A 25200-nucleotide genomic window follows, 5' to 3' on the forward strand; every position below is an offset into this window, starting at 1 on the left:
ATATGCACCAGCCACTCTTAAAAAGCGGTGGGGTTTTTTAGGTTATTCTAAACACCCATTGATACTGTGTGGTTCCCATGGCTAATGGTGGCATACTCAATGGTAAAAGTAAAAGAGGTAGAAAAGGCTCCCTTATCCTGAGACCCTCATCAGATGGAAGGTTTTGTTGGATGCAAGAGTCAGTGAAGAAAATCTGCATAGAAGGACATTATCCTTGAACGTTTTGCAAGTTCACTAGTTTCAGAGGGTTTTACTCTCTGCACCAAAATTGCCTTGAGGTTGTGCTGCTGGCTGGTAGTCTACCCATTTTCATTTGAAACACAATCCTTTGTGCTCAAAACCTTTTGGACTAGCTCACCGTGAGCCACGGTAAGATCATAGCCACCATCAAAGATGAATCGAGGTCATTCCGGAAGTCCACTTCAACTGCATGTGGATTTCTTGCATTCTCAACCTTCCTCTTCTGTTAGACTCTGTATTTGGACCGCTTTTCTCTCTTTACCCCGCGGCTTACATGCCTGTGTGTCCTGGTCCTTCATCTTGCATGCATCTTCTCTCAAGTCATGATGAACCTTTCTCTCATCAGAAACCCTTTCTTGTTGTTACGAAGGATGTCATCAATCTATAGTGCATCTACTAGAGCTTCCGGCACACTGCCGATGGTGCTCACCCAAACAGCTTATTATTACGAGGGTTTGAGCAGTACTCTTTCCTTCCTTGTATGCTCTGCTATGATTTCTTGTTTAGATGCCAATTTTTACCTACTCATTCTTTAGCTGTCAAATATTGACCTACAATAAGTTTTGTTTTGAGTTTAAACACACGCCTACCATGCTCAATAGACACATTTGCAAATGGCGAGGAAAAGTAAACCCTGGCAAAGCCAGTAGTCTGGCTTCATTGACTCATTATTGCATTCACCCTCTGGCACAATTGCAATACAACACACACTTAACATCAATTGTAAGCTATGTTAAAAAATATACTAGTAGAAAAAAATATTCTGCTGTCTAAACATGGCGGACATATGCTTGTAATAATGAAACTAAATATAGCAGTGGAAGTCCATCTTGCAGAAGTATGAAACATAGTCTATCGTTGTTTTAAAGTTCAAACATGGCTGCCACATTTAGACCCAACATGTTGGCTATCTTAGAATGGTGAAACAATGATACACTATGGACAGCAGCATTCCATAATGGCTCCTTGTTTAGAGGAAGTGGCCACTCGGGATGAATCACACTGCAGATAAAATGAGTGGCAGGCAAGCAAACCATTAGCACTGCAGAGAGAGCTTTAGCATCCACTTAGGAAAAAATGAAATAAAAAGAGAAGCAAAGAAATTAAAGGGATCTATAAAAGGAAACAATTGAAAACTAAACGACTGGCTAACTAGTTCTGACACTGAAGAGCACCCATTTTCAGGTAAATGTGCACATGTGATCAGAAACTGTCATCATTCATAGGACAAGAGCCAATGTCTGATGTAGACCAAACCATTACCCCAGGCAGTACGCTGTCATGGGTAGAAGCAGACTGTAAATGAAACTTTGGCAGACTAATGGTCGTTGAAGGCTGACCCGAAGGTACTCTATGTAGGTCTAGGGATCATATAGATATATGTATAATTTTATGAATTTTTATCAGAAAACACTGGTAGACAGCTGAGCCTGTTGGGTCTTCCAAAGAGATTCTAGCAAAAGTTATTATAGTGGATCTCTTCGTCTCATAGGGTTTGTCAGAGGAGATCACTAACTTCAAAATCCTTCCATACAAAGGCAATCTGTGAGATTTCACATAACAAAATACCTATCTGTAGGCTTTAGCAATCCACCTTCAAATGCCAAATGACATTAACTATTACTTTTCACAATCATTATGTCAGAACTACTACCTTTCTCCTAACTTTTCATTATAAACAATTAGGCCTATAATCTTTATCATTGGCATGCCACGGTAACCAACTCTGACTACTGTGTTAGGCATAAGCTTTCCCCACAAGGCAACTATCAGTTATACCTAAACGACATTAAAAAACTGTATAAATTTACAGTTGTGAATACAATATAAAATCCATACGAATAGAGCCTATTGATTATCACCATAGTGCAAATCTTAAATCCCCATGGTCTGTTCAAGTGAGTCACCAAAACCCGTGCCTACTATGGTCATTGATACTCAGTATAACAAAATACCTGCCTGCAGGCCTTAGCATTGTGTGGTAATAATCCCTCCGTAAAAGCCTATTGCTTGTAATACCAGTTTTTCAAAGTTAGGCCTACTTGTTTTTCTTGTTTTTTTCATTATAAAAAGAGGACTCCTGAGGAATCTGATATAACGCTTCACAGAAAACCACTAAGGCCTATAACCAACACAGTCTTAATGAAGATGCACATAAACTGGTGATCATCATGCATACAGTTACAAAAAATTACAAATATGCACAGAATTGTAAAAATAATATACAAGCCTTCTCAATAGGGTTTAACAAGAATCATTACAGTTAAAATCTGCTACTTCCAGGGTTTGTCAAAGTGGTTGATCAATTCTAAAATACTTGCCTACTATGATAGTATGTGTGATTAAATGTAGCCCAATTCCTGTCCACCACGCAAACCATTGTTAGATAAAAATGCACTGTTTGAGTACTATTGGCTTTTCAAATGCTGTTCATATGCCTCTACTGTCTTTGTCGTTTACTTTTAATAATAAATAGACATGACCTATGGCATCTGGCATAACATTTTCATGGGCCTAAATCAAGCCTAAAGGTGTTATCATTGGCTTGTTACCATAACCAACTATGGCCAACTGTACTGCGCATAAGTCTACCCACAAGGCAGCCAGTCGTGAGGCATACAATCATAAAATTACAATTGTATATGACATTGCAGTTTTGTAAAAGCAAAATAATATCTTTCCCAAGAGGACTTAACAAGTTGTCTCAGTTGAAATCTTCTAAACCTACTATTGTTAGCGGGGTTACCAACACCAAAACTCTTGGCTCCTGCACTAATGTATGAAATGTCCTATAACAAAATAACTATCTGTAGGCTTTAAAACATATTACTAACAATCCACCCACAATTGCATATTGACTTTAACATATGCTTTCCACAATAATTACACCAGCCTTAATGCCTTTTTCTTAGTAAAAAGATCAGACCTATAGCTGTGATTATTGTCTTACCACCATAACCAATTCTGTCCCCCTGCATTGAGTATAAGCTTTGCCACAAATCAAAAAGTGCATTACAAACATTGTTTTTTGGTAGAGGCACACAACTTCGGTCCAATCAAATCCTCTACTCAGGGAAACCAACATGTAAGTAGGGCCTTAAGCCCCTCTGTCTGTAGTACTCTGAAAAGCTCTTTTTTGTGGATCGCGTAGAGTTCAGTGACAGTTGTGCTGTCATGAAAAACCTAAAAATGCACGTGGATTACTCTAGCCCTTGGCATCCCATACTGCTCTCAAACACACAACTGCACTCTGAAGTCTCAAGGTAAAGATGGATAAGGAGGGATCTCCCTTGCTGCAGGGAAAAATATACACCATAATTATCGTTGCCAAGTGGGTGCACCGGGACGCTTCTGGCTCATGCAGATGGATAAACAAACAAAATAATAGGAGCTGCTACAAGGAGAAGCACATTTTCTGTGTAAGCACACGTTTGCACCAATCAAAATATTGTACCCATGTCCACCAATATGTGGGTGGAGTCAAAGCTTCCCTCTTTATTACTCCTGAAAGTTCTCTTTTAGGTTGGTCTCATAAGGTCTTGTGACAGCTGCACTGTGAAGCCAGATCTAAAACATATTCTGGCAAGAGAAAACATGGCTGGGGATGTGAGTTATGGAATTTGTGTGCACTGCATACCAACACTAGAGGCAAGTTTCTGATGTTAGACCTGGCATCCTTTGCATGGTTTCCCCTGACTTTTTGCCTTCTGACCTCCTGTTTTGCTGACTTCATTTTTGCTGGCTTTAGGATTCTGGGAACTTTACAACTGCTAATCAGTGCTTAACTGCATATGCTCTGTACTCAGAACTTGGTAACATTGGCTTATCCACAATTGACATCTTTAATTTACTTGTAAGTCCCTAGTAAAGTGCACTACATGTGCCCGGGCCTGTAAATTACATGCTACTAGTGGGCCTGCAGCACTGATTGTGCCACCCATTCATTAAACCATTGAAAACATGGCTCAGGCCTGCTACTGCAGAGCCTGTGTGTGTAGTTTTATTCTGCCTTTTCCACCTGGCAAGTTAACCTTCTTGCCAGACCCAAAGCTTCCCTTTTATTACATATTAGTCACTCCTAAGGTAGGTCCTAGGCAGCCCTATGGGCAGGGTGCCATGTATTTAAAATGTATGACGTACATTTGAGTTTCACATGTCCTGGTAGTGAAAAACTGCTAAATTAGTTTTTCACTACTGCTAGGCCCATCTCTCCCATAGGTTAACATTGAGATTGCCTTAAAACATCCTATAAGTGAAAGCACAAATTTGGAAAACACGGAGACTTGGAGTTTGGTATCTCTGGACTCTCAATTTAAAATCACAACTTATTGTGAAGTTGGAATTTAAATTGTGAGGAAATGCCACTTTTAGAAAGTTGGCATTTTCATACTTTAATCATTCTGTGCCTCTGCCTCTCTCTGAATACATGTCTCTGTTGAGTGACAGATGGGCTTTGTGCATTCCCTCTAGACAGTCACAGAAAGGGAGCTGGGGTGTGACATTTGCATCCTGATAGCCCATCACCAGGCTGATAGACCTTCCTGAGGTGGATTGAGAGGGAAGAGCAGACACTTGCACCTGAATAGGGCTGTGCCTGTCCCCACACAAAGAGCTGCATAACCCCCTGTAGTGAGTCTGGAGCCAGGGCAGCAAAGGCAGGGACCTTGTAATCTTCCCTCTGAAGTCTCCTCCACTTCAAAGGCACATTTGGGTATAAGTACTGAACCCCACAAAATTAGAACTTTTCTGAAACCAAGGACATTCTGCCTGGAAGAAGAGCTGCTGTGCTGGAGGAGAGACTGCCACTTTGCTTCCTGCTCTCCTGTGCAGTGGCGTAACGAAATTTGAAGGGGCCCCCCTGCAAAGTACACAGAGGGGCCCCCGCTCCGGATTTAATCCGGAGCTCTCTGGTGTGAGTACAGTGCTGAGGGGGCCCCCTGCAGCTCGGGGGCCCCCCGCACTGCGGGGGCCTGTATTATGCCCTTGCTCCTGTGTTGGCCTGCTGCTTCTTGTCTAGGAGTGAGAAGGACTGGACCTGTTCTCTACATCCTTGAACCAAAGTTTCTCCAAGGGCTTGTTGGCTTGCCTCCTGTTCTCTGAAGTCTCAGGGTCACAAAGGCCTTCTTGCAACTCTGCCGGTTCTGCTGAACTCTTCCATCTGTGAGTCCTACCCTTGTCCCTCCGGTCTTGGGCCTCAGAACTGGGTTCTGCAGCTGTTTTCTGCAGAAATCGACACACTAACCCCTTTGCACCGATCTGAATGAATGGACTGTCCTCTGATGCAGTGCCAAATCGACGACGACTCGGGTTCTGACTGCGATGTTCAATGACAATGCAGAACCGATCCGAAGATGACTCTGTGAGTCTCGACTTAGACGCAGCGCTGCCAGGCACGACCTGGCTGAGTGAATCAGAACGGACTCATCGAGACGTCGAGGCTTGCTCCATATCAAGGTACTTTTTCAGCAGGCCCTGCGTGAGTCCTGTAGCCAGCATGCCCTCCATTGTGGTCAGCCTGAACTTTTACCCCAGTCTAGCATTCCTCAAGTAACCTTTTAGCGCTATAACTTCTAAGCACTATATTTTGATTTAATTTTTAAAAAGTAATATCTCTACTTCTACTTATTGGAGTTTTTTCACTTTGGTCTTGTGTTACTCAGATACTTATTCTCTATTGTTCAACGCTAGTGTGGAGTTTTTTGTGTGTGTTTGCACTGTGTTACTGTAATTTAAGTGTTGCACAAATACTTTGCACATTGCCTCTTAAGTTAAGCCTGACTGTGCTAAAAAATATCAGTGGGTGAGCACATGTTAATTTAGATTGTTTATCTGAGTTCCTCTTACTTGGTTTGTGGTCCCTACTTGGACAGGGTGCAAACCTCTGCCAAATAGAGACACAATTTCTAATACTCAGATTTTGCTTATTTGAGCCAGAGCCATAACTCAGGTTTTGTCTGTAGTGTCGTCATTGAATTTCTAGGGGATTGGTTATGATATGATATATTCCGAACCATGCTGGACATGGCCTTTGGCCCATCACAGTGTTGTTTGGCATCAGGGCCTGCCCTGTGTCCAGGTTGTATGCTCCACCTGCCTTGGTTAGTCAACCCCTGCCATGCATGGCGGAACACTACTTCACCCACCATGGGTGGCCATCCTCTGCTGCACTCAGCCTTTGTCTGCGGGCAGCCAGAGTTGACAGCAAGGCCTGGCCTATGGTGGTGCCCTGTGCCCAACCTGCTGTAGGCCGGCCATGAATAATTGAAGGCCTGTCATAATATTTAGGAGCACTGTTACTCTGCAACAGCATATGTGTTTGCATTGAAATATTGTGAACTTCTTCCTCTCAGCAGCTTTCCAGGCTGAAAGAAATAAGTAGTCCGCTCCAGCCCTGACAGCAGCCCTCTGCCCCTCGGTCTAGCAGAGATTTAGTTCTCATTGTACCCCATGGACAGTCCAATCCTGTCTATACCAGATTGATTTACAATTTTGCCACAACAGATTAATGCTGTTACAGGCGCGGCTGAAGATGATTAGATCAGTATTATCTATGCTACCATGGTTTACGCAAACCCATAAACGTGTTGCACACTCTGCATGCTAGCCCGGCGCACTGGTAGAAGGAGCGACTGATATCGGGGTCATAGAGTATCACTTTACACTTATTGTTTGTATCTTACTCTGTTATGAAGTCAAGACTGAAATGCCTTTGAACAAATTCTTGCCAAGTTCATGTCACTTTGCCTATTTTATGATAAGTTGCTGACGCAGTTGGATGGAAACCCTCACTTCAGGGAGGGATGAGAGTAGGTGTGGTGGAGAGCTGTCTGGGACAGAATACATTTCACCATTTCACAGGAGCACTGAGCCAGGGTGAGGGAGCGGAGTTCACTGTCACCTCAGCTGCTCCCTTCCTGCCTCTCATGTGCCAGAGACTACTGTCCGGACTTTGTCTTGATTACTGTCAATATTCATATATCTATGCATCTGTCTGTGTCGTAAATGTATGGCTTTGTTTTCCTTCAGTCTGTTCATCTGCTTGCGAGCCAGTCTGTATCTTCCATATTGATAATTTTATCTCCCTATCTAAGCAATCTAAGCAAACCTAACCATCCCACCATTCCAACCGCTTCCCTATACGAAGTCCTCAGGTATTAAGAAGAGAATATTAATATGAACTTACAGCCCAGAATAAGTGACAGTTCGAAAACGAGGCATTAGTGTGAGGCCTGCACAAATAATGGGTCTACATTTGTCCTTCACTGGGAATTTAACACCTCATTGTAGCGCTGGACTCTGATAGGGTAGCATTGCAGAGCAGTCTGAGGCTTACTCAAGGGAGGTGGTGTCGGCTAGTAATCGCCATTCACAGGTACGCAGAAATACCACTCAACAATTGATTGTCCAGTCTGTACTTTTCTTTATAAAAAGGAAGAGAACATTTATTGCACACACACACTACTCAATGCTATGCATCAATTTACAAATATACATAAGCAGTTGGAAATACTTCTGGACATTGTCTAGGATCAGCACTCACATGTATGAACATCATCTTGCCCCCAAATGCAACTGGTTGACCATAACCTGGAGTGAGGGCCTTTCCCAATGGCACCACCCCATTATTTCAACAAGCATTTATAAGGGGAACACCTGCCATAGTGACACATAACCCTGACTGAGAGCATCTCATACTGACTATACAGTATACACACTTAAATCACAGTGGCTGACAGTTTGGTTGTTCAAATAATGCAGTATCAAGAATACATGTCTAAGCATCACTTAGAATGACAGGCACTTATATCTGATAACATGAACAATGCAAGTCAATCTTAGCCCTTAAAAGGCATCACATTTATGATCACATGATTATGCAATTACAAAAAATCACCCTCGCTAGGATGCCTGGGAACATATTTCCAAGTTATTTCTCACTTCACATATTGCCTGTGATCTCCAGTCCCCACAAGGAACAGCGTAAATGCACCACCTGTGCAATTGCACTTTTCCATCCCTATGGGATGTCTCCAACGAAGACAATCCATGTTCCGGCTGAAGAACAAAAGTTCCATCATTAGTTGGGCTTGCAAACATGGATGAACCTTTGAGGGGTTATTTCCTCTAAGTCTCCTGAGACTTAGGCTGGGAACTTTTCACTTTCGTGCTGAGGGAGTCTGCGTTGCTCCTGCAGCTCCCCCTGCGCCTTGGCAATGAAGTGGTGGTGACCCCATCTTCCTGGGGTCACCACATGCTGAAAATGAGCAGATTTGCTTTCAAACTTAGCCATGCCCTGCAGGGCATTATGGGCGTTTTCCTTCCAGTGCATGAATATCGGAGCAGCGGCTCTCCCGCTGCTCTGGTGAGAGTCGCGCTGCCTCTGATGGTGGCCACACACAGCATCTCCGCTTCCTCGGGGGCCCGGTCCCACCCGGACACCTCGCATCCAGGTAAGTGGGAGGGCAGCTCAGGGAGCCCACCCCGGCTGCTTTTGCTGGCTCCCGGACTAGCCAGCAACCTTGTGTGCTGCAGCGGGAGCTGGCTCTTCATTCTGACAGACTTGGCAGCCGGTCGGGTGAGGCCTCAGGGGAGTGTGACGGCACTCCCCCCTCCTTCCTCCTGCCGCGAGAGAGTGTGATGGCACTCCCCCCTCCTTACCACCAACACCATGGGCCCAGGAAAGGTTCCTGGGCCCCACCCCCCTTCAGACTTCATCTTCTGCGGGGCCCGGAGATGGGGTCCTGGACCCTTGAGGGCCATTTCACGGGGAGCGCAACTGCGCTCCCTGACTTTACTCCGCGGGGGTCAAGTATTGAGAACCTGGGCACTCCCCAGCATAACCTTCTGCTGGGGGCAGCCCCCGGGACCTGACACACCCCGGGGGCACATCGGAGACCGGCGGCAGAACCCCACATGCTTCGTAGGCCTGAATAAAAGTCAAAGGTCGCCTACCTTCTTGGGGGCATATCTCGGCCCCCATGGGGCCAATTTCGCCAATCTTGGCCTCTTCTCGCTCCTGGTGGCCAGCCCTAGCCAACTGGAGCAATTTCACCCTTCTGGGCTCCAAGAGGGTGAACTCAGCAGGGAGCTGTCTTCACTGGCTCCCGGCGCCAGCCTTTCACCTGGCTCTCCTGGGCCTCCCTTCGTCTTGCGCAGAGGCCCCGGGCTTCCTCTTACTGGCCCTGGACTCCCTCAAAGGCGCAGTCCAGAGACCTTGGCAGTCATGGGGTTCCTCCTTCCAACTGCCCATGGCACCAGTCTCCATCACCAGTCTTCCTCAGCAAGACCACTCCACAGAGAGAGCTCCTCTTTCTGTGCAAGACGTTTAAGAGAAATTGGAGGGGGCTGGCAGGAAGGCACTTCTGCCCTATCCTGCAGTGACACATCACCTCTCTGCCCCTGATCCCTCCTTCCTGCACAGGCCTCTGGGATACTTCAAGATGGCGCCATCTAGGGGTCTCATGCCACACGGTCTCTGCAAAGCCCCTTTTCCCCATTGCTGCCTTCATGGCCCACGTCCGGAACAGGCCTAGTGCCTGGCCCCGGGTGACAGCTGCTAATTGATGCTCTGCAGCTTCACCCCATCTCTCAAAGACCTTTGCCCTTGGGAATGATTGCAGTGAAGGGCTAGGCCTCTGATGCTACAGCTTGGGAAGGAAGGTAATTAACCCAGCCTAGTAGGGTCACACCCAGCCGGGATCTGGTTCTGAGCTGAGTCAGAGGAATATGACATTTCGGGATGACCCATAAGCAGGACAGATATGGCTTTGGACTCAGCGGAATAATTCTTTTCAAACAACTTAGTGTACTTTGGTGTTTGTAGGCCCTAGGAAACTGAAACTACCCCAAGTCGTCCCTGTCTCCATAGGAGAATAATGGAGTGTTCCTAAAGTGAAACAGTAAAGCACACTGAGTATCCCTTACATGTGTCTCTACACATTATAAGGCCTATTCCATGTCACCACCCAACCTTGCATAATCCCTTCCACACCATTCTATCTGTACCAGCTCCTGGGCTGCACACAACAGGAATCTCCCCCATGCAGCCCTTACATGGGTGCACACATGTGTGCACACATGTCCACATATAACCAGCCCAGTGCCCCTAACCCTGGCTGCAGCACAGCTGCCTTATGTCACAAGGCCGACACCAGTGGAACCCACATGCAGTCCATTTTATCATGAGTTTACTGTGTGTGAGTCCCAGCTTATGAGGCTCTCCCACAGTAAGAGCAAAAAAATCAGGTGTTCAAAAAGCGAAAAATCCAGGCACCTCAGATGGTCAGAACCACCTTCTCACAGCCACTGTAAGAAGATATCTATTTCCCAGAGCTGCTTATTACAAATCCTCCTTCTACTTTCTTTGGGGACATGGCTCCCCCAAGCTCAGTGTTGTTGACATTTCTAGACCTGGGTTCCTTCTTAGTATTGGTCAAGTGAACATATCTTTCCAAAGTACTTTCTTGTTAACTTGCAGAATGTCAAACCATAAATTCACTCAGCTGAAGATGCAGTCACATTTGGGCACATGATGAGGAAACTGGTCTTGTCTGATAGCAGGGGTTAATTTGTAAAAGAAATACATAAATATGTGCTGATGTCCAAAATATTTCCTTAGAGGTTATTCCTCCACCCCTCAATGATGGTACTGCTTACTGGCCAGCGGGGGAAACTAGCAGTCAGTGGTCACAAGCGTCACAGGTCTGTTGAGTACAGGCTTCAGATGGTGACCAGTCCAGACTCAGGCCACTGCGGTCACGTGGAGGCCCTGGAAGTTATCAAGATGGGTGGGCAGCACCGGCAGCTTGGTGTCGTGACTCAAGGTGACTATCATAGGCAATGTGGCGATACCCACCACCTAATGTAGGCAGGACTCGCTCAGAAAACAGGCTCATGCACTCAATGCATTATCAACCTACCCTACCCATATCCTATTAACAATTGTGTGAGAGTCAGACTGATGAGGCAGAGGTGCAGTGACACACTCCATCCATCCAAATGGCACAACATAAAGGTAGCCACTAACACGACAATCCATCAGAACATTTGTAAAGCGCACTACTTACCCGTGAGGGTCTCAAGGCGCGGGGGGGGGGGGGAGTGCTGCTACTGCTCGAAAAGCCAGGTCTTGAGGAGTCTTCTGAAGGTTAGCAGGTCCTTGGTCTGCCGTAGGAGGATGGGGAGGGTGTTCCAGGTTTTGGCGGCAAGGTGGGAGAACGATCTGCTGCCGGAGGCTGCTCTTCGGATGCGGGGACTGTGGTGAGGGCGAGGACGGCGGAGCGGAGCTGGCGTGTGGGGGTGTAGAAGCTGAGTCGTCTGTTGAGGTATGCTGGTCCGGTGTTGTGGAGTGCTTTGTGTGCATGGATGAGGAGCTTGAAGGTGATCCTCTTGTTGACGGGGAGCTAGTGCAGGTCTCTCAGGTGGGGAGTGATGTGGCTGTGGTGAGGGATGTCGAGGATCAGGCATGCAGAGGCGTTCTGGATGCGTTGAAGTCGTTTCAGGAGTTTGGCCGCGGCTCCTGCGTAGAGGGCGTTTCCGTAGTCCAACCTGCTGCTGACGAGGGCCTGGGTGACTGTTCTTCTGGTTTCAGTGGGGATCCACCTGTAGATCTTGTGGAGCATGTGGAGGGTGTTGAAGCAGGAGGACGAGACGAAGTTGACCTGCTTTGTCATGGAGAGGGGGGAGTCGAGGATGAACCCTAGGTTGCGTGCGTGGTCGGTGGGTGCTGGAGCAGTTCCCAGTGCGGTCGGCCACCAGGAGTAGTCCCAGGCCTAGGGGGTGGATCCGAGGATGAGGATGTCCGTCTTGTCCGAGTTTAGCTTCAGTCGGCTGGTCTTCATCCACTCGGCGACGGCTTTCATTCATTCATGGAGGTTGGTTTTGGTGGTGTGTGGGTCCTTGGTGAGGGAGAGGATCAGCTGGGTGTCGTCAGCGTAGGAGATGATGTTGAGGTCTTGCAGTCGGGCCACGTGGGCGAGCTGTGCCATGTTGATGTTGAACAGTGTTGGGCTGAGGGATGAGCCCTGGGGTACGCTGCAGATGATCTTGGTGGCTTCGGAGCGGAGAGGGGGGAGGAGGACGCTCTGGGTTCTGCCGGAGAGGAAGGAGGTGGTCCAGTCCAGGGCCTTCTCTTAGATCCCAGCATCGTGGAGGTGTGTGCACAGGGTGTGGTGGCAGACCGTGTCGAAGGTGGCTGATAGGTCCAGGAGGATGAGGGCCGTGGTTTCCCCGTTGTCTAGCAGGGCTCTGATGTCATTGGTGGCAGCGATGAGGGCAGTTTCGGTGCTGTGGTTGCTGTGGAACCCGGACTGGGATAGGTCCAGGATGCTGTTTTCCTCGAGGTAGCGGGTCAGTTGTCTGTTGACGGTCTTCTCGATGACCTTCGCTGGGAACGGGAGCAGGGAGATGGGCCGGAAATTCTTGAGGTCCTTGTGGTCAGCCTTGGGTTTTTTGAGTAAGGCGTTGATCTCGGCGTGTTTCCAGCTCTCCGGGAAGGTCGCTGTCTCGAAGGAGATGTTGATGGCTTTCCGGAGATGGGGAGAGATGGTGGTGCTGGCTTTGTTGAAGATGTGATGTGGGCAAGGGTCTGACGGAGATCCGGAGTGGGTGGTGTTCATGATTTTGATGGTGTCGTCGTCGTTAATGTTGGTCCAGGAGAGCAGGGGGTCGTTGCGTATGGTGGCCATGGGGCCGGAGGTCTCAGTGGTTGTCGGGGCAGTCGTGGCGTTGAAGCTGTCGTGGATGTCTGCAATCTTGTGATGGAAGAAGGTGGCAAGGGAGTCGCACAGGTCTTGCGAGGGTGGGATGTCGTTGGTGTTGGAGCTGGGGTTGGAGAGTTCTTTCACGATGTTGAAGAGCTCTTTGCTGTTGTGTGCGTTGTTGTCTAGGCGGTCTTTGAAGGAGGCCCTTTTGGCGGATCTGATGAGGTGGTGGTGTCTGCGGGTGGTGTTCTTGTGGGTTGCGTAGCTGTCCGGTGTCCGTTCACGGTGCCATTTCTTCTCAAGCTTTCGGCAGGTTTGCTTGGAGGCCTGGAGGTCTTCAGTGAACCAGCTGGCTTTCTTGCTGGTGTGACTGTTGGAGGGTTTCTTGATCAGGCTGAGGGTGTTGGCACAGTCATCGACCCACTGTCTGAGGTTGCGGGCGGCGGTGTTGGGGTCAGCGGGTGGGCTCCGGGCGAGGGTGTTGGTTAGCTGGTCTTCGGTGACTTTGCTCCAGCAGCGGCGGGGGATCTGTTGGGTGCTGTGGTGTGTGGTGGGTTTCCGGAAGGTGAAGTGGATACAGCGATGGTCGGTCCAGTGGAGTTTGTGGTGTGGTTGAAGGAGACGTGGGAGCTTGCGGAGAAGATGGGGTCAAGTGTGTGGTCGGCAGAGTGGGTCGGTATTGTGATGAGTTGTCTGAGTCCGAGGTTGGCAAGGTTGTCGATCAGGGTGGTGGAGTTGGTGTCGTTGTTGTTCACGAGGTGGATGTTCAGGTCCCCGAGGAGGATGTAGTCTGTGGAGAAGAGGGCGTGTGTGCTGACGAAGTCGGCGATGGAGTCGCTGAACTGAGGTCGGGGCCCGGGGGGGTCTGTAGACGAGGGTGCCTCTGAGGGTGGTGTTGGGATCGGTGTGGATCTGGAAGTGCAGGTATTCGGCAGTGCTGAGGGTGTCGTCGGAGTTGGTCGAGACTCTGAGCGTGTTCCTGCGGATGATGGCGATTCCTCCTCCTACTCCATTGGTGCGGTCCCTGTGGGAGATCTTGTAGCCATCCGGGATGGCTATGGCGATGTCGGGTGCCGAGGAGGGGTTCAGCCAGGTCACCGTCAGGAAGGTGACGTCTGGGGAGTGACGTCTGGGGAGTGACGTCTGGGGAGTATGAGTCGAGTAGGTCAACGGCGTGTTTGCGGGCGGAGCGGGTGTTGAGAAGAATGCATCTGAGGTAGTTGGGTTCTTTCCTGGTCGGTGGATTGGCGGGTCGGATGCTGGGGAAGCTGCAGTTCCGGCAGGAGAAGGGTCCTTGGGTGCGCTTCAGGGCGGCCAGGAAGCAGGTGTGCGTTCGTCCGGTGTTGAGTGCGTGGAGGGTGCTGGCATCGTAGCGGTGTCGGGTGTTGTGGCGGTCGCGGGGGCCAGGGGTTCTGGCACTGGGCGCAGTCCGGGCGCGGTCCAGGCGCGGACGGGCGCAGCCGGGCTTGCTTTAGGTGCGCCTTTGGCTCGGCTGCGCAGAGGCTGCCATAAGAAGGGGAGGTGGGTGGGAGCAGCAGCTGGGAGTTGGGATCGGACGAATGGGCGAGCGGGGGGCGGGGCCGCAGGGGACGCAGCGGTAGGAAAGCAGGAGGGAGGAACGGCGAGGGAAACAGAAGGCAAAAGGGCACAGTAAAGTACAGGAGGGGACAAAAAACGGTAGAACCAATAGAAGCAAATGAGAACAAACACAGCACAATTACAGTAAATGCAATACAATGAGCAGAACCTACGGCCTACCACTTGGCCACCAGGGATGAGGTGCAGGTGGCAGCCTGCGGGTGGAGGCGGGCCTCGAACACAGTCAGCAGCGGCAGCTGGGCTCAGGACACGTGCACAGATAGGTGGAGCTGCGGGCGTGGGGAGCGACCTGCCTGGAAACAGGGTCAAGGGTCTGGGCCTTGGTGGCCTAAATTAAAGGGCCTGAATGCACAGTAAGCCCACTGACTTTTTAAAAATGCGAGTGGGACCGCCGCTAGCAGGAATAACTTAAGGGTCCCACTGGCGTCCACTGGCAACTACTCACACAAATTAACTGTATTCTAATATACATACTGTTTCATTTAAAGAGCATCACACAAACTAAAAAACACCTCCCTATGGATTTCATATTGGAGGTGTAATGCTTGGGGGGGAGTGGGATTTGCACTAAGCACCCACTGTTTGTTTTTAATTTTGTGGATTTTTAAATAGCGCGTAATAGACCCGAAGGTATTGGAGCACTTTACACGAACACCAGTTGCTTTACAGACGGACACATTTGTTTTTGTTAGGCACGGGGAGATGAAGTGATTTGCCCAAAATCACAGGATGTTGAGCATCCCTGAAAAGTTTCGAACCCGGTTCCCCAGCTTCGAGGTTAACTGCCCTAGCCGTTAGGCCACATCCTCTCACTGTTACATTGCTCCTGTCCATAGAGGGATTCAAACTTGTTTCTCCCACTTCCAACCTTGGCCATTTACCTTCACGTGGCATTCCACCCCATATTTAAGGCATGCAGATTTTCATCCGGAAGTGGCATCATTCACAGGGGCCAACATGCTCAGCATCTTCCAACTATAAACCATGTGCATGGAAGCTGACAAGACGAACTGAGAGCAGGGTTGGACTGGGCCCCCATTAGTTAATTAGAAAGCTAAAAACGTGGCCCATGTTTGCAAACTAGGGCAGTTTTAAACTTGTTAGGAAACGCTGTATACATGTTTTGCAGGGAAAGGAAGTTTGCATTGATTTGAGCTTGCTGTAGGCAAAGTTTGTTTTAATATCAGGGACGTCAGGTGGGAGAGGTGTGGCGCAGCAGCCAGAGCGGCTAACTCCGGAAAGCAGGGCTCATGGTTCAATCCCCGGTGTGGCGCAGCAGCCAGAGCGGTTAACTCCGGAGCGCAGGGCTCACTGTTCGATCCCCGGTGGCAGCTCAGCATCATGTGACTCTGGGCAATATTGCTCACTTAATCTCCCCGACAGCAGCCATTAAGGGTGATATGTTCGTGCTTTACAAATAGGATTTATTATTACATCAACAGTAATAACCGGCTGAGTAGAGAATAAAACAGTCCACAGGCAGCCCAAAAAACAGCCTACGCACTGACCAGTCAGCCCAGGCCGTCGGGAGGCTACCCTGACCCTGAATGAGAGACCTCACAGCATTCAGTGTTGTGTTATTTTCTTGCTGTCAGGTGAAGTGTCTGCAGAGTCGTCAGCCTTGGCTGCTACCGTGCCTGTGGAGAGCAGGCAGGCCTCTCGAGGCAGGCCCTGGCCAAGACTTCTGAACCCCCCAGTCTAGCCTCGGAATTTAAAGGGAGCGAAAGAACAATACCAGGCAATGTTTGATCTGTAATGTGCTGGACAATGCATCGTTTGATTGGTCAGTCTGTGGAATGTGTATCTGCCGCACAGGGGGCCATTTTGTAAAGAAACCTTGTTTTCTCAGACACAAGCTTAGCTCTTTGAGATACTGGTCTTTGTTGCTGCTCAAAGGTTGCTACCGCCAACTCTGCTCTCAATTCAAATAAACTTTATTGGAAACACATTTTACAAGCGTTACAAAACTAGACTGACAGTTGTATGGTAAGCAACCTCAAAATAACAGATAGAATGTAATATTGCATTGCAATTTCTATACGGGACTCAAAAAGGATATTTCACCTCAACTTTGGTAAACTGTGATAAAAGATCATTACATTTCGAATAGCCTCATGGAAATGGCATGTGCTACTGAAATTTGGCGAGCACTGGCCAAGCACTTAACAGCTAAAAACACGTTTTTAAGTACAGCAAGCACACTTTCCTGAAATTGGCTCATTGATAAAAGATAATTACATCTGAAAAACTCAAACGTGTCGTGATAACATTTTTCTCAAGTCTACATTCAGCTAGCTCTCATTTGGGCCACTGGCGTGTTTAAAAAACTGTGGAAAGTGGGGCAATCGTTTTTCCACATTATTAAAAGAAAATCATGCTTTATCCCAAGTACCTGCATGTGCATGCGTGTTTGGCAAGCTTCTGGAAAGCATGAGAAGTTCATGGGGAGGAAATAATGTCTCCAAGTCCTGCTGCAGGAGGTGGTTCTGTTCTTTGCAAGGCGTATGGGTGATTTACATTTAATGCACTAGTACCAAATCATAGCTTTGCAGAGATACTTCAACACACAGGGCAATAACCCTGGCAACTCATCATTCCTTTGATAAAAAAAAATGACTGATGTATTTGTCATAATAGAACACATGGAATTTACTTAATGCTTCACTCGGATATGTAGTTCCAAAACCACGTGCAGCCTTACAGTGTGCATTTCACACGATTGTAGAAATATTTACATGGCGAATACATTTATTTCAATTTCTATGTAATATGTTCCTAACTTGTGGTACATTTTGAAGTGTTGCCAATTGTAAAGTAGAGTGCCCGCGGAAATGACCGGGCTTGACCCTCTGAGCGAAGAATTGATTGGGGCCAGTGCAAATATTCATATTTCACATATATTATATGACAGAAATTTGCCACCAGTAGGAAAAAGGAAAAGCCACAGACTCTACATTAAGGCAGCGGCTAAAGCAGCGTACCTGCTCTATTTGTGTTAGTTTTACACTTCAGGGGGCTCCTGCTTTATTGAAATCCATTTGTAGGTCTGGCTTGACAGAGCATCTGTCTGCAACATTTGTTTTTTGACAGTAGATGTTGAGTGTGTTTTAGCTCAGTTACCTACAACCATTGGCTTATGTGGTGGTTCAGCTCCCATCAGCTATTGCTTTGAGACTGTATCAATCACATCTTGGATCAAGCCAGTAGTATGCATCTCTTACCTAATGCAATTGACTTTTCAGTGTGCTTTTCAGTTTCCTAGGAAGTTCTTCAATTGAAATGTATGTGGGACTATTTTACGCAGTGTAAAGTCAGTCATCTACAGTGACATCATACTTTGTCGCATTCAATTCTTATGCTCATAAATGCATTGTCTCTATAAAACAATCATCTGCTATTTGTTTCACTGCAGGACAGGTTCACTTGATAGAAAAACAAACAAATTAAGTGGCTCTCAAATGGTTGTTCTTCTATTGGTGCCGGTTACAGGAACGACCCATTTGCATCCCACATACGTCTGGCTTGTAACTTTTGCAACACCTTTTTTTTACCAGATCAGGAGCAAAATAGCTTGTTGGGCTTCCAGGAGCTTAGAGTTACCATGTGTGGCTAAGTAACTCCAGAGTAATGCAAGTTAACACAAATCGCTGCCTTGCTTCACTCTATGTTGGGAAGCAGTTCCATGGGTAAAGCATGGGTGTTCCCATGCTTCCAACCATGGATTTTGGCACATTCCCAGATTTACAAAGACTTGTAAACCCAGGAATGCATTTAAATAGTATGCCTTCCCAAAAGAGGCTTAACAAGGAGAACAATCTTTATTTCTCCTCATTATTTCCACTTTCTGCTTGTGCTGCATTCTGAAGCAAACATAGAAAGGGGAAAATGCCTCAAAGGATTGCTTTTGTGCAGAAAAGAGCACCTTGGCACAAGGTTGACTGCGTTAGTACTAGGCCAGCGCAAGGAGATGGCAGGAATGTGCCCCATCATAGTAGGTTTGGCCCATTCCTGTCACACATCACAGGAAGTTGTCTTGTTGCACTGCGTTACTTTATGATAAATCTGCCCTACAGTATCATTTACTTATATAATAATAACACTTACAATGGAGATGTCGGAGTCAACTCACTTGTGGTGTGTTTAAGTTTAATTGTAAATAGCAATATTATTTCTGTATTTTATCTACATGTTTGTGCAGTTAGTGATTGGAAGTAGTTGACACTTTACTAATGTTTGTAATCATTCATTCACTTATGAACCGTAATCCTGGTCTAAGGTCCTGGGATGTCACTTATTGTGAGATCATGGGGGTGAAAATGATCTGATGTCACTCCTTTCTAAACATATTGAGGGTAAAAAAGTGTTTAAGTCCAAGTCTGCTACCTTCATGATTTTAGTGAAATGACACTTCTATGTTAATGTGCAAACATTTTTACACTTTTCTCAGAAGTGGTGCGATTTTGGTCATATATTCGCTGCTAATTAAACCATTTTTAGGTCTCTCGTTTAGCTTTTAGCTGTCTGTTGTTGAAGAACTATAGTGTACAATACAGTCCTTAGAGCGAGCTTTGGGTTTAGCCCATTGCTTATCATTGTTAGGGGTTTTGTCAGTCTTGTTTTTTTTAGCTTTCCGTCCTCTTCTTGTGCATAGCTTCTTTAGCATCTTTTTGATTGGATGACTTGTATCCTTCTACGACTCACAACAGATAAGTACTTTTTTCTTTTTTTGGGCACTCCATGGGAGTGCATGTGGTTTCGTGCTCTCTTACTCGCCTTTTCTTCCACATAAAATCCCTTTACCGTGCTGTCAGTGGTGTTCCCCACACCTCCCAACTTGTACTTAAAAAGACACCAACAGGTAGATTTTTGCAAAGGCTTGACTGAAAAGTAGTCTGTTAGGGTGGTTTTGTTTGATCCCCTGTGATTAATATGTTGCATGAAAAACCTTGTCCTTTCACACAAAGGCAGCATTTATGGGGTAGGAGGCGAGCTGCTGTGTTGGCTCTGCTGGCATTTGTGGCTGAAGGTGTACTTAGCATGACAGAAAAAGAAATGTTTTATCTCTTGGAGGCTGGAAATGTGCTCCCTGGGCAGCAGCAAATGGCTGGAGCATCTGTTTGAGTTCTGAGTCCAGTGGAAAGTAAATCAGGTCTTGCAACTGTTTTCCTTTTTTCCTTATTTTTGTAAATGTCTGTTCAGAGTTTCCAGCATGAAAAGAATTTAAATGACAAACCCTGCTGTTTATAAAGACTGAAAATATTGTATTCAATTTGTATTTTAACAATGCTTCACAAGAAAACATTTGTTAAGCCTATGGCTTGACATTCACATTATAAAGGCAAGACATATTGGCTCTGCAAATTCTTGTTGAAATTCTGAGCCAAGCCAGCAACCCCTCTAAATAGATGCGTTTAAAACATTAAAATACAATGCAATTGAAGGTTTTGTTTAATTGAAACTCAAATGTGGTTGTATTAGCCAATCATACATTTGGCTTGGCAGTGGCAGATTCAATTAGAGCAGTTGGTCATAGCTGTAAAAAAGATGAATTTGCCTAAAATCTCTGAAGCTAAAAGTGTTTGTTTCCCATTGGATATTTGCATATCAACACCTTTTGGAATGAGGCATGTGTCAGTGTTGCTTTCTAGTGTATGCATTTCCTGTCAGAATGTTTCTTTTCTATTTCAGGTTACAGTGGATCTATAGTCTTTATAGTTCTCTACATCACTAAGGTGTATGGCAGGGGTTTTCAGTGTGGTCCAGGTGGGCCAGTTCATTGCCATATTTTCAGGATAACTAAGGATATATAAATGTGTTGATTTCAGGTTAATTGAGTGACAGGTGGTCTGGTGTGGATGTCCTGGAAATCTGGCAAGGGTCATATGTTAGACACCCATCATTCTTCCTTTCAGTCATTGATACCTCTCCTCTGTCCAAATATGGCCCTGCATCCCAACTTCCCTTCTTTCCTTCCTTTTCTAAGGCACCTGAACACCTGGTGTTCATGACTTACTCAGCAGACGTTACCTACACGTTCCTAGATCCCTGTAAGTCTGGCTTTTTCATGCTCCAATCCATGGATGCTACTTTCAGGCTCATATTTGAACTTCATCCTTACTGTACAGCACAGTTCTCTGTTATCAATCCATTTTCCCCTTAACCTCTCTGTGGTATCTGACACAATCACCCACTCAACCTGGCAGCCACTTCCCCCTAGCCATCAACAGTACACTGCTGAACCGGTTACTATCCTATTACTGATTTCTATTTACTTCTGAACTTTGCCCAAACATGAACCAGCAGGAGTCCTCAAGGCAGTGACACATCTTCTCATTTCAAACTTTCTATCATTCTATGCAAATGACTCACAAGCCTCTTTTTTTCTCTTCAGTATCATCACCTCTAGTCTCCAGACTCCAATCTCAGACTATCGGAGAGGTTTTTCATCACAGATGGCCCTTCCCCTTCTCATGCTCATCTCCTTTAAGACTGACACTATCTATCACCTGGCATGCAGAAGTAACCCATCCACACCACAAGTCAATTTGCAGATTCGGGATATCAGACAGAGTTGCCTTTAACTTCCATTCACGATAACCAGTTCCCTCATTTGCATCCTTGTAATGAGCAATCTTGACTAAGGTTGCATCAATGTAGTTGGCCTTGCTCATGATTAATTCATTCCTTCCCTCCTTCTCAGACAAAACCTCAACTTTGCCATGCAAATGGTCTTTCTTATCCAAAGTCAGACATACAGTTCTCCTTTCACACACCATCCAGATTGTTGGCAGCCAAATTAAGGACCCTCCACAAACTTTGTTTTTTAAGACCGTCTAAGACACCTCTACTCTCTAGATAGCTCAAAACCTCTCCAGGCATGCCTCCTTTGTGAGCTCTTGCTTTGTGTAATGCTTTCTTTTTGTGGTTTCCAAGCAACCCTGCGAGCCACTTAATTCAGTCCCTTGGCTATAGCCAGAATCATCTGCTGGAAGTAGCTTCTGATTCTGTGTTTCATCCCAATTCACATCCTTGCAAATAGTTAGAACTAGGCTGGAATGAAATTCTTGTGATGTGGGCACAATTCTTATAGTTTTGATATTTCCACTTTACTCTTGTTACATAAAATTCCTGAAATTATGCTAATATGCCATGCCTCATAATTATGTGCTGTTCGTGGCAAAAATGTAGCATGAGCACCCACGACCAGTTCATATGACCAGAACGCGACTTCCTGCTGTTTGCGACAATTGTGGTTTTTTGTCCTCTTGTTTTGCAGTGAAATGGGCCCTGTAATCCAAACTAGATGCAAGGATGTATTTCATGCTAAAATATAGTGCCACATATTCGTTTTTCCTTCCACATAATTATGCATAATTTTCCCAAACATTTACCTAATTACGCAAAAGCTTATTTTGCACATTCCTAGCTGGAACACGCCTACAAGTGAATCAAATACCTTCAAGTTCCCAGAGTGAAAAGGGCTCGGGCGGGTGGGCGTAGATTCTCGGTCAATATAGCCTACCTGTGGAATGCGCTTCCTATGAGTTTGCGCTCAGAGACTTGTACCTGTCGGTTTCGGAAACTTCTTAAAACTCATCTTTTTCCTGTTTGACGCTGCTGACCCGTCTGTTGCTCTTGTTGTCGCCCTGGACAAGCGCTGGGATGCCCTAGGGTAACTATGCGCTATATAAATCTCAAATTCCTTCATTCATTCATTCGTTTTCAGAATGGATCAACAATGTGTTTAACTGCTTATTTGTTCAATGATCTTGCTGATGTATTAATTATGTCTACCCTTGTTAACCATTCCATGCTATCTTTTTTCCAGTTTGAGATCTCTCCTTTTGAGGATAGCTAGGATTTTGTTGAATTTTCAGAGTTGGTGTTTTCTCTAAATTGATGATTTCATCCTAATCCGTGGCTAATACCAAATCCGCTTTTTCTGAGGCATTGTGTGTTACTGTATTAGAATATGCAGTTTTGTAGACATAGTTAGTATTTTCCTTGGTTCTCTTTGTTCCATATAAATTAATGGATTTGTGATGAGCGTTACCCATAAAGGTTCTTACATTTATTTTCTGCCGAGTTTGTCCATTTTAAGAACTTCCTTTTAATTGTTTTCTATCAGCATGGTGTGTGTGTATTCAAGTCTAAGGTGAGACGTAATGTCTGCTTAGGGTTCTATATTCCCTCCTGGTTGTGTAAATGTTTAGAATAGCTGATCTAGACTGAGAATAAAATCTTACAGGTTTGTCATAGTTGCTGTTGACCCATACATTGAAATCACCCAATAAAAGAGGTTTGGAGCCTGCTGTTGACATGCGCAGTGTTACATCTAAGGTTTGCTCTAGAAATGTGGTGGTACATTGGGGGCTGCAAACACTAATTGGTGAAGCACTTCCATCAGTTGGTCACCAACGTGTTCAAAAATTGTGGCCAGTCAACAATATCAGCATTTCAGATGTGCTTGCTTACAAATATTTCAATTGTCTTTTCTTTTTTCCCCACAGTAAAAAGAAAGTCACAGAAGGAAAAGCATTCAGAATCTTTGCCGTGAAACAGTAAGAGCTGATTGACCAGGAGAAGACGCGGCTTACCCTGAGATAGAAGAGAAGGGCTCCATACCAGATATGCAGAGAGGAGGACTTTTTTTATGAGCTGCATCTTTGCCAACCAGCCTTAATCTTCTCCTTAACATCAGTTTCATCACTAATGTTTTTTCCAGCCAAACAAGCCATGTTGGGACTGAACTGTCCACATCTCGTGAGGAATTCTGCTGCAGCTTTCGTGTCTGGGCATTTGACAATCGATGCATGGACTCTGTATATAATAGAGACAGGAGATGAAAGACAGCGGAGCAGTGGGTCCCTGCAAAGCTGGATGTGCCCAAGTAGAGCGGAAGAGATCGGATTGTCTTCATATTTTGGAGACACTAAACCGTTTCTAATCCCTTTGTGGTCCTCAGTAATTTGAATGGTGTGTTTGTGTTTTGGAAGCCATCATGCAATGTATAACAAGTTGTTTGTCCACACAGTGTCTTCTTTAGTGGAGATGTTGAATGAGTCCTTCTGTGGGTGTATGACTTTAGACATTTGTCGGCTTTGAGTTGGTCTGCAGTCACCATGTTAGGGAAGGCAGCCCTCCGTTGAATGAGATGGTATGACTGTCATGGTCTACCGCGAGGCCACTTGTATGCCATCAGCGGAAAATGTGGCAAAAGCATAGCAGCTTCTACACGTTCCTGTTGTTATCATTGTATTTTCCTACCAGAGACCAACTTGCAAGGCCAAGTTTCCTAGATTTGAATTTTGGCATTCAGTGTATTGCCAATATCCCCTAATATGCCAAACAGTCGATCAATTACTCGATCAACCCAATAAGGTGTGCTTTATGCTGGCAGAGCCGGTTTGTTAGCGCTAACCAAATACAATGAATCCCATTGGAACAGGGCAAGAAAAAATGGATTGTAGGAAACCACACAAAGTGTCACTTAAGAGCTGTGATCTGGTGACTCTCGGCTCTGTACACCCACTGTCAGAGCAGGGGTATTTATCTAAATTCAACTGCAACTTTTTCTTGTCCTGGGGCGACTTTATATTCTTCACATTTATGTTGCTATATTATTTTTATTACAGTTTGTACAAGTTATTCTATACAGCAGTGCTGGTTTATCTATAGTTAAGCAGTGATTAAAAGCAGATCTTATTTTGTTAAATGTTGTAGTGTTGGTTGAAGCTTGTCTGATTTCCCTATGCATCATGTTCTTTTTGTACAGTATATTGAAATGTTTTAAGTGATGTGCAGGGGTGTTTGAGATTGTTTGTATATACCGTTGTTACTTCCTTGTGGTGCTGCCATTTCAGTGGGACACTTCTATCTCTGCCTGTTTAACCACAGTTTGGGGGAGGATGGCTAGGTGCTTAGGTTAATGTTACTAAGTAAATCTACATTTATAGGAAATCAGCTTGTCACCTCCTCTCCACCAAAAGACTTCCTAATGTTGGCCTTGAACAGCTCCTATATGCTCTCTGTAATGTGCCCATCTATGCCACAGAGCTGGTGCCATTACATGCCTCGTGGTGACAGTGTCAGGCATTGCAGGGTTCAGTGTGGCATCTTGTACATCAACTTGGCAGGGTACATGGTGGAAGAGGAACTGGGGCTCCCTGCCACTTACTTCCAGGAACAAGAATGTCATCCCTGCTACCAAACAAACTGAAACCTAGGGTCCCAGTGAGGATTGTATTGCATAATATTCTATAAGGAAGCGCAATGGAAGTTCCTGTAAAGATGTACACTATTTTCAACCAAGCCAAAACTGATACAATGCACGTATGTTGCTGATTTCTAGGAATGTACTGAATTGGAGCTGACTGCCAAAACAGAAACAGTTCACAGTATTTATAGGTCTTGGCTACAGATAACCTCAGCGGTCTGTTTGCAGACATATTGTGTCCAATATACTTAGAGTGGTGGCCTTTTGGTCAGCCCCTTGCTTATGATTGGAGGGTTCTGTTGTCTATCTCAGTTGTGTGCTTCTGATTCGATGGCTTTACTCCTTATTGTTTTGTTTGTCCTACTGGGTAGCTTCTCAATCTCACAGATTTCTAACTGGATGTGTTGCATCCTTCCACTGCGCACTTGAGAGGATTCTTTTTTT

The 25200-nt window shown here is 45.9% G+C and overlaps 1 protein-coding gene across 1 annotated transcript in view; it reads left to right on the forward strand.

Moving 5' to 3' along the window:
- Positions 1–24255, forward strand: part of CRISPLD2 (cysteine rich secretory protein LCCL domain containing 2) — a 143577-nt gene extending 119322 nt beyond the window's left edge. Inside the window, exon 15 of the mRNA XM_085638618.1 lies at positions 23051–24255. Coding sequence (XP_085494744.1) covers positions 23051–23105 — 55 coding nt within the window. The 3' untranslated portion in view covers positions 23106–24255. The remainder of the gene's footprint in view (positions 1–23050) is intronic.
- The last annotated feature ends 945 nt before the right edge of the window (positions 24256–25200 follow it).

The sequence above is a fragment of the Triturus cristatus genome, chromosome 12, assembly GCF_964204655.1.
Source record: "Triturus cristatus chromosome 12, aTriCri1.1, whole genome shotgun sequence".
Lineage (NCBI taxonomy): Eukaryota > Metazoa > Chordata > Amphibia > Caudata > Salamandridae > Triturus > Triturus cristatus.